At 40.8% G+C, this 10,484-nt stretch overlaps 1 protein-coding gene across 1 annotated transcript in view; it reads right to left on the minus strand.

The window, feature by feature from the left end:
- ARID1B (AT rich interactive domain 1B (SWI1-like)) overlaps positions 1-10,484 on the minus strand; it is a gene marked incomplete at its 5' end in the record, with an annotated part of 99,800 nt that overhangs the window by 82,125 nt on the left and 7,191 nt on the right. The window contains one exon of the mRNA XM_008945687.1: positions 1,193-1,282. Coding sequence (XP_008943935.1) covers positions 1,193-1,282 — 90 coding nt within the window. The remainder of the gene's footprint in view (positions 1-1,192; positions 1,283-10,484) is intronic.

Genomic DNA, 10,484 nt, shown 5'->3' on the forward strand with positions numbered 1-10,484 from the left:
TAGCCCACAAAGCATCACATATTTGTATTGGGTACTGAGGCCGTTCTTTTTTCACCAAACATGTACGTTATTCTAACATTCTCCTGATAAGAAAATAAGTCCCTGCACTAACAACTGCGTATAAAGATCAACTGAAAGGGAAGCAAAATGAGTAAGTTGAATGTGGAATTCTGTGAATGCTCATTAATCAGCATTCCTGGAAAAGGCGACATCCAACACAGAAAACCAACAAATTATAAGACTCTCTCCTCTTCTTTTTGAGTCCTCTTAGTCCCTCCTGGATGCTATCCCAGAAATTTGTCATTCTGTGAGTTCAACTTGTTTCACTGTGAGAAAACTTCTAGTATTTATGGTATCCCCATATGGTGCTACTTGGAATATTTCTGGTAGCAAGACATTTTAGGAGGGGCATTTCATAAATAACTCCATGTTTATCACAGTTATCATGTGTCTATTTTGAAAGCTTGCTGCTGGCACATGTTAAGCACTGCATGGACAGGATGCCCAGTTTACAGCAGCTGATCATATGTATGGCCATGCAACAGAACTGTGACAACTGTCTTTCAAGAGCTAGGAAGGAAGGAGGTGAAAGGAAAAGAGCTTCAAGTTTATAAATGGTAACAGTAAAATGCTCTGTTTATTTTTCTGAGCACTTACTAGGAAGCACCCTTTTAGAACAGTGCTGTTGCCTACAAGGTTTTCCCTTGGAAGATTTCCAAATCTTTGAACCAGCTGACCCCCTTTATATTTAAAGATACTTTTATTCTAGCACTGGCTAGAGGACTAGCTATCGTGTTCATGCGAAGTCATCACAGATTAGAATTTTAAGAATGGTAGCAAAAATGCAGTGCTGGTAGCCAGTGCTATTTCTATACATCTTAATTCCAAGACAGACAATGAAAAGTTGAATTCTCTAGGATGTGACTCAAGTATTTACAGCAAACTGCCTTTATACTCTGGGCATTCAGTGTATTTTGAGAAAGCCTTGTTTCCAATTATATTTTGTTAAAACCTGCTATTCAATTGCTCTTTCCCCAGAGATGGAAACCCCCCGAGCTTTTTACAATGAGGACTGTCATTATTTTCCCTGGGAAAAGAAGACAAATACCAGGAAATCTCACATTGCTAATATGTGCCTTAAAACGAAGGCTGCATTCAGCACCACCTAAAAAAGCCCCAACACCTAACAAACCTCGGTCCTGTGGCATTGGTGACTGGCTCAAGGCAGGGTGAGAGCTGGATTCTGACTGGCTGCCAGGAGGCTGCGGTGGCATCTGACTGCCTGTAACACACAGAGAAAAAAGGGAAAACAGACTTGCTTTTAACATTGCAATGCACAAAACCAAGCCTTGCTGCATTCTTCAGCCACTCAGCATCAAAGAAAGTACCAGCACTACAAGGCAAAGACAGAGCTCAACAGGTTTAGCTTTTTTTTTTCTTCTTCTTTTGCCTTTTTTTTTTGGAAACCCATGGAGGAAACATGCATAAACATATTTAGCAACAGGCATGGCGAAATGTTCAATTTTGTATTGAGCGAGTTCCCAACCTCACCGACATGATCCAATTTATAGCTGCAAATCTCCTGACACATATTTCTGTTAGAGAGTTTAACAAAATCCAAGTCTGCTGAACAATAGGACTCATCCTGCCGAGCTTAAACTGGCCTCCAGCCAGGCAGACATGGACTGCTGCCAACAATATTACCAATGAAAAATTCAGTCAATACAAAAATGACTAGCAACAACAGCTTAAAAAGTATTTCAATGAAGCAGTGGTTTTAATATTATTTGAATGTCCATGCAGAATATGAGAATAAAGAATAATATGTAGGTGCACATGGTAAAAGTGAAGCACGTTTGAAAGCGATCAGCAGAAAATGGGTATCTTACTGTTCAAAGAAAAGCAAAGGGAAAATATTTGCTTATTAAAATACCGACCCAGAACAGAAAACCCCATTTTTATTGCCTCGCTCAGAAGACACCCACACAGTCTGTCTGCTGCAGTCTACCCACCCAAAGAAGAACAACACTCACAGTGCTGTCTGTGAGGCTCAGGACATGAAATGTTCCCTTTCAAAATTACGTGAGAGTAAAGCAGGTGCTTACTGCACTGATGCGACCCACTCCTTTGGGCCACCACTCAACAGCGTCAAGCAGAGAGGTCCACGCTACCACCCTCCCACCCCAGCCGCCTCATGCCTAACAGCCAACCTGCCATAGCCTGGGCAGGAGTAAGAATTGAGACTGGGATGTCTCCTGGGACTCCTCTCTGCTGCTGGTCTGAGACAGCCCAGGCGGCCTGAAGACCACCTCAGGTCAGGCAGCAAATAGATGCTTTAAGCATTTAGACGCTGTCGTGACGAGCATGGTATAAATAGCAGCAGACAGATTTATATCCCTCATCCTCAGAAATGGGTCAGATTATTTTCTGTTTGAAAGAAATGGGAAGAATAAAAACACAGGCAATAGATTTGTGCCTGCTGAGACTAATTTCCTGGAGCCCAGCAGCCGCCCCTCTGCAGGGGCGGGAGCGAGAACGCCGCGGCCGGTCCTGGAGCTGGCAGCCCAGCTGACAGGGGGCACCTGGGGCTGCTCCTTCTTTGGGGAGATGAAGGGCCCTAAGCTGGACCTAAACGCAGGAAAGCCAACGTCCCTGTTCTGCCCTGTCTGTGTCCCAGCCCCAGAGCAACTGCCTCTCAAGAAAGGCCGGATTGATAAAGAACAAAAAGAAAATCCATCAAATGTGGAGTGTAACCACTGCCTGGCTATTCAGTCGAGGTGCATCTGCAGTAAAAACATGACAGTCAACATTACCAGGAGCAGCTGTGACAACTGTCTCAGATATGCAAATGCTGGACTAGAGGCAGAATTGCTCCTCCAAAAGACCAAACATGCCACTCAGCCCCCGGGGCTGTGGGATCCACGGCCCATTCACGAACTCTGAGGCATATGACAATAATATTCCAGCTTATGTTTCGATGTCACTCAAGAGCGGGCTGTGGAGCCGGTAAGTGCCTGCATTATAATGAAGCTTTCTGCTTGACAGGAAGGATTCAGTGACTCAAGACTGTAAACAAACAGCAGTTCCATGTTAACACAGGCAGTGCCACTTCCACTGTGTACGCCCCAGGCACTGCTATCAAACAGAATACTTCCAGTAGATCTGAATCATCTAAGATTTTAACAAATACATAAAAAAAAAAAAAAAGCCAAAAAAAAAAGGCAGGGGTATTCCTAACTCCCATTGGGATCTCCCTTTAGGTGGAGTCTTGGCAAACTCTGAGAGACGTTAATAGTGCATGGAAGATCTATGCTAAGCAACACAATCTGAATATGTTTATACACGGTCTTTAATTTTTTAGACTGATAACAACTTCGGTTATCTGGCAGAAGCTTTATGCTGCACAGGCTGACGTGCAAGCATAGACCGGGAAAATCAAAGCCTAGAACAAGAGTGTGCACAGCATGTCACAAGGAAATAATTTTCATCTGCATCCTTAGGGAAATACAGACTCCAGAGTTTTGCAAACACACTGAAATTATGAGCCTCAGCAAACATTAACACCTATTTTACTAGTTCACTGTTTAAAGTGTACTTCTTTTTTTTTTTTTTATCTTAAAAAATAATTAATGTCAAAATTTTTGTTTCACAAAGGAAAACAATTTTGTAAACAAGACCAACTCTACACATCTTCTAACAGGTAACAAACTTGCAAGACTACCATGCATTATGCCAATTATCAGTGGGTGTTACAAATTATCCAGGTGCTGGACATGAAAGTCTTACACCAAAATGTTTTCAGCCAATCTCCATTTTATCCTCAGAAGTGATTGGAAAGGTAAAAGGAGGTAAAGCACCTAGATACCTTTGAAGACTTGAAATGAACTCTTAATTTGGGTATCTAACTCCTATTGATTGGGAGCTGAAGACAGGACTTAAAAAACCTTTGAAGATCCTGTCTGCCATGCTTTTAAACTTTCTTTGTCATGAAAAGAAATGACCTTAAAGATTTTCCATTTCTTTCCTTTAAATGACATTAATCCTTCTCTCTTTCAACCAGTATTGTAGTTGCGATTCTTGGAAGTCACTTTAAATAATACATGAACAGACTTTTTGTATTTTATTAGGGAAGAAAAATTTCTACGAAAGAGAAACAGCCTCTTTTCTTTTTAAACATAACTTCTATAGCTATTTAAGACGGAAAAAAATCCAACAATTTGTTTCACTGACAGACTGCCGCCTCCTTTAACCCAATGATACACAGATGGACATTTAAACACAGGTGACCTTTTCCCATGTTTTTCATCGTAACCTTGCTACATTGGTGAGATATTTCACCTGCCCAAACTTAGGCAAATTGAATACTAGGGATGTTTTGCAATATTTTTATTATGCAAAATCACAGCAAACACATGTTAAAAAGATAGATGCTGTCACACGATTTCTTTCACCTATATTTAACAGATGAGCTAAGCACTATTCAAATTTATATAGCTATTTTGTAAAATTAGTTGTTAAAACTACCTAAACCAGTAGCTGATGTAATATCATGTCTGTGTTTTTTTTTTTTTTTTAAGAGTACAGTCAGCTGAAGAAATGAAAGAATGTAAAAATGTTTAATAGCACAGTTGTAAGCTGCTTTTCTATTTTTAAAATTATGTTAAAAATGCTTTTAAACATTTTGCACGACACTTTGAAAATCTATCCTTGAAATAGAGTCAAGAGAGACTGCACTGCATCTTTGGAAAAGATGGATTGAGAAAATTAGATTGCATTATGACTGGAGCCATGAAATCTGAACTTGAAGTGTAAAAGGCAAATTCCTTAGAGCCAGCATAGCAAGAAAGAGCAGACCTTTGATATCCTGCTGAGGAGGAGTCCTTACAATGAATTATGGCCCAAATCAGTAACATTTTGAAACATGCTGAGGGCTCTCTGCTCCCATCACTGTAATGACACTGGAGGATGCTCAGCAGTGGTACCCTGTACCAGCTGGACAACACCTCACAGAATTCTGCCTGAACAATTGAATCAAGAAAGCACTACAGTGACAACAGGTTCCTCCTGGGAAATTACTAGTTAAGGAGGGAAGGAGGGATATCAGCACAGAAATCTTAAGATGCATGAGGAACTGGAAAACAGGAGGGTGGGGGATCACAGGGTGTGTTGAAAGAGGAACATTAGGCTGGAGAAAAGGCAAAAGTTAAAGATCTTGTGGGTTGTCTTGAGGACAATTCCCCATCTCATTTAGGAATTAAGAGCTAGGACTGGATTAATGACGCTGACTGATTACAGAGTAGGGAATCTTAAGTCAGTACAGACGGTGATCAAAAACCCCAAGAAACTAGACCACCTTTTGGGCTGGAGTAGAGCCAAAACTCACAGTAGGCTCATGGACCTGAAACAGGCCTTTTCTAACTGAAGAGACGTGGGGTTATCAATTAGAAATGGGAGAAGAAAAGGAAGGAAAATCTGACTGTAACCGTTGACCTACAAGCGGTTAAAAGTAACCACTTGATGTCACCCTAAATCAAACAAATTTATTATTAGGATGAATTAGGAGAATTGTTTCCAGTAGAGGCAAGGAAACAATGCCACTGCTTATGTGCCACTGGCGAGCCTTCACGCAGACTAAATCAGAAAGCCTAATGCTAACTGGAATGGGAACCAAGAACAACCACCAGCATGATGTGAGAGGAGGCTGAAAGAGCAAGCATGGCAAAAACTAAGGCCATGATTTTATGATTTCTTTTTAAAAACAGGTTTGCAACTAAACAACAGGGAGGAAAAAGAACACTATGTTTAAGATGATAATCAAACTATTACTGGAATTTGAAACAACTTCCTTTTATGAATAATGAGGTCCAGGAAACTAGTGATTAAGATGAAATCTGATAAAATAATGGGATTATATCATGCAGTTGATGTGACAGTAAAGGCTCACAGACCGGAAGGGACATTCTAGGTCTCAGATCCCTACATCAGAAATGAAAGATCATGAATAGGCTTCTATGGAATTGTTTTAAATGAGCTATTCAGGAAATTGAAAGTGAGGTGCAAATGACCTCAAAGGAAGGAAATTTTTCTACGAGTAGCATAAAGGGAAACTGGTCATGTGGTTTGTGTTATCTCTTTCATCTTACAAGGCCTATGACCCCTTATAAATAAAGATTATTTTCTTCCATAATTTATGCACTGTAGCTAAGCTTCCTGTTGTATCAACAGTATTTTTTAAAGGACGTACTCATTTGAGTAAAAAGCAAGGGTTGCCTGCATATCTTCTGAAATTACGACATGCAAAACACTAAAACCTACCTCATATCTACACAGCAACCTGAGCATAGGTGCTTTAAAAAGGCAGTGACAGGAGGACCCTTTCAGATACAGCAGCCATGGCCCCACTGAATCACTCTGGGGGGGACATGCAGAGTTGAACCAAGCCTTCTGCCTCTGCTCAGCACCATGCTGCAGCTCATAACCCCCTGCTAGCAACAGCAAGGCTGGTAATTCACTGCTGCCTGCTCACTGGGACAATTTCCACCCCTCTGACCCAGGAGTTCGGGAACAAACCCTGAGCCCTCCTGCCTTGAGATGCTCTCAGTGGCTGACTGTGTGACTTGCTGAAAGTGAGGTCACCAGCAGCTGATTTGTTCTGCTGTAGCAATGCAAAGCATCTGTAAACAGGAGGATTATTGACTTAAACCAGACTTATCATGGATGTTCCACATTCAGAAAGTTATCAAGATTGTTGTTAGACCTGGCACTGATTTTCTGTATTACCTCTTAAAACAAATGCATCATGATCCAAAGACACAAGATTCCCTATCATACACGCATATCACTCATAATCCATGTAAAATCAACAAAAGGTAAAAAAAACCCCACTTCTCACAAAAGTATATGATTCTCAGACTAGTGATCATTGCAAGCTACATTCCATCTTCTTTTTCATATTTGTGTTACACTTACCATACCAAGGGCTGCATTGTGAGCAAGTTCCAGAGATCTCACCATAATCTAAGTGCTAAATTGTTCTCAAATCTCCATTAAAAAAAGGCAACACTGAGCTAAGGTGGCCTGCAGAACCCTAGCTCTGACTTTTCTCTGCACACAAGCAATAGCATAAACATCTTAATTTCATGACCAGCAGCTACTTGTTTGACATAATATAACATTTAATTCAAAGCATAGTTGACACTGACAGGATGAGGTAGCTATTCAATATTTTGTTTCATCCTCATTATTCACCATGTAGTCCCAAGGTACTACTTATGGAACACCACTCAAATGTCAGTCTCAGTACAGAATACTTCATTATATTATGGACTTTTAAAAAAAAAAAAAAAGAATTAAGTAGCTGAAACTGGGGTCTGCCAAATTAGACATCCAAGTTTTACACTTAGGTTGTGTAACCTCTGAGTAAGGTACAGAGACTTTTAACAAATACTCAGGAGTATAAAGTGAAATAATTGTTAGCACTTCTTAAACGGACAATGGGCTGAGTGGCAAGGGACAGGAAAATAAATATATTGCCCCCCAAGGCCAAAGCTCACTTTGGTTGGGGGGGGAAGGAGGAGCAGCAGCAGCCACTGCAAGAGGGTCTGTTTCATCCACGTCCCATCCAGAAGTCATCTCTGTGTCTGGACTGAAGTGAAGCACCACAGCATTTTTTTCCTGAGATTTTGGCAAGAAGCCCAAAGCCAGCTGTCAAGAGTAAATCTTCAAAAGGATGTGACTCACCCAAGTAATGCACAAATTTCCAAGAGCCCAGAGCAAGCACCTGTCTGCCCAAGGACTATTCCTCTCCAACAAATTTCAAAATCCTGTTGCAAACCAGGAAGGCACTAGAACTCCTCCAAATTCAGGATGCGCAATTTATTTATTTATTTAATCAAAGGCCTAAGTCGGTCGAAATCTAGGGATTGCTGCTTCTCTATCCTCAATAAGACCCAACCCAGACCGGTAATTTCACTTTACAATTAGGACAAGTTTCATTTTGGGGGATCAAATTCTTTCTGCTTTCACCTCTGCCACACTCCACATTAATTTCACGTATTATTTCCACTAGGCTCAGGAGAGTTCCCAGCCCAAGGTTATTTCTGCTGGTGGCAGACCCAGGACGGCACAGCCCAGGATAGCAACCAGTTAAATCTTCTCTAATCTCTGCATTCAGAAATGGTGGCTCTCAGCAGCTGGCACGCAGGAACTGAACAGAGCAGGAGAGCTACATTTCTCTCACCAGGCCAAATTAGTAAAAACAAAACCTGATTTCTCCTTCTCATTTTCCTATTCTTCCTGCTCCCCAATATTTTTCCTCTTTCAAACAATTTATTTTTTTTTTGTTTGAGAAGCTTAATGTTTGGCTGCCTTGTGAAGAAACGGGCACAGTGACAGATGAAAGGCCGTATTCATCGCCTAATTCAGAATAGGGAAAAACCGACCGCTGTGCATTTAAGATTCTAACAACCTTGCAATTTTGTATAGCCGTTTTCCCCAACCCGTTCTTTTGAAGAAATCTGCTTTTATTCTGTTAATAACTAACCACAGTTGCAGCAGCATGGATCCGATTAGCAGTTCTTGCGCTACAAAGGAGAGGGGGGGAGGGCTGTGAACAGGGTTGCCAATTTGTCCACCTGGGTCCCCAGGAGAAAGATTAGATGAGGCGCTTGGTCCTTTCTTCCCCACTCACTCACTGCTCTGCACCAGACAGACCTCTTCAAAGCTCAGCCACTGACTTCCTTTTTTTCCCCCCCTCTCTAAAGTCTCATTTAACCGCCCCTCCACGTTTTGCACTCTGTGTCGCTGTGTCCCTCCAAAGCGAGGGCATCAGTTGGGATGAGAGGGGTTGGGAGACGCTGTGGCTGCAGCTTGCCCAACGCTTTTTCTCACACCTCTGTGGGGTTTCTGAATTGCTTTTAGATTTCGTAAATTATATTTTCTTAAATTTGTGCCAACCATTGGAAAAAAAGTGTCCCTGTTCTTTAGGAAATGATCCAAAACCTGTAATCATACCTTATTTTTTTTTACTCTGTCCTTTTAAGCCTTTCATAAAAATGACAGTTTTTCTTGTATTTAGACTGCAGTAGAAGATCGCAAAGGGTTGCATGGATTTAGGAATTTGCAATTACTTGGGACATGACATCACATGTTTGTTAATGCAAAAAGCATATGCTTCAGCTAGAGAAAAAACATTCGCTATTTCTTTATAAACTGTCAATTAACCAGAATATAAAAAAATGTAATTATATAAGTGCTAAATATCTAAAAGTCCCTAAGAAAGAACAGGGTAATATTTCTTCCTCATATTTGGCTCATTTCTTCCTTCCAGAAATGGAACCTACCCTGCCACACACCTGAAATTTAAAACTTCAGAATTCCGTTTAGAGACTTAATCCAAGTTCGAAAAGGAACAATTTTTCATTATCAGTGCTCATTCTCTAGATTGCATTTATAACTATGAAGAGTTTTTCTCTAAGCTGCTCCTCATTGTGCCTGCTGTTATTAAGAGCTAGAGAAGCACAACAAACGTAGCAGACATATACCTCTAGTATTTTCCACCTAATACAAACCTTAAATCCCGATTTTAGCATTGCTGAATTCTAACAAAACCATGTATCAACTTTCATTTATAATATTTGCAGTGTGAAAACATACAAGTTTCCAAAGAAAGGGTGAATGTGAACTGAAATTGCTCTTTCTTATCCATATTTCTTTTCCCTTGATCCAGCTACACGTAAGAATTGCTCAGAATAAATATTCATCATCATGTGGCATTAACTTGAAAGACCAACGGTGCTGGAGTTTCACTCCTCCCTGCTCCTCCCGACTCTCAAGTTCAGGCAAGCAAGTAGAAATTGGAGCAGTGCTGATATATGGCAATGAACTATTTTGCTAGTCCTGCCTGCTTCTTCTCATACTAGTCCATTGCTTCTGATTATTGAGCATTTTAGTAGCAAAACGTATGTGCTCTCATTAATACTATCCTCAAAAGGAAAAATCTTACATAAACTAGGTCTTTTTTTTTTTTATTGCATTATACTGCGTATTATGCAGCCCTGGTCTCAACAGTTCTCAGGGACTGGGGAGAATAAGGTCAAGCTGAACACATAAAGGATAAGAACACCTTGAGGTAAACCTGCTTCCAAAAACCATTTGGTGGGTCTGATCTTCCAGAAGACAAGATCTATCATGCCATATTTCATCTTGCCTGACAACAAGTAAGCTCCAAAGACTGGTGCAGAAGCAGAGCAATTCTTCATGTATTTTTAATCAACTGAGAACTTTCATCTGGTGAGCTCCCTCCACAAGGTCACACGCACCACACATGGCCACGTGCCTCTCATGCAGTTTGCAAATGCCAACTTCTATGTCAGTTTTTGTTTGGAAGCGGGAGTATCTACGTTAGCAACTCCTGGTTATATCATTTATAAACATGCAGATGTGGATTATTAAAGATTAATGCATTTTGGGATTGGTGTCGGCAT

The sequence above is a fragment of the Merops nubicus genome, unplaced genomic scaffold (genome assembly GCF_000691845.1).
Source record: "Merops nubicus isolate BGI_N331 unplaced genomic scaffold, ASM69184v1 scaffold19488, whole genome shotgun sequence".
NCBI classification, from domain to species: domain Eukaryota; kingdom Metazoa; phylum Chordata; class Aves; order Coraciiformes; family Meropidae; genus Merops; species Merops nubicus.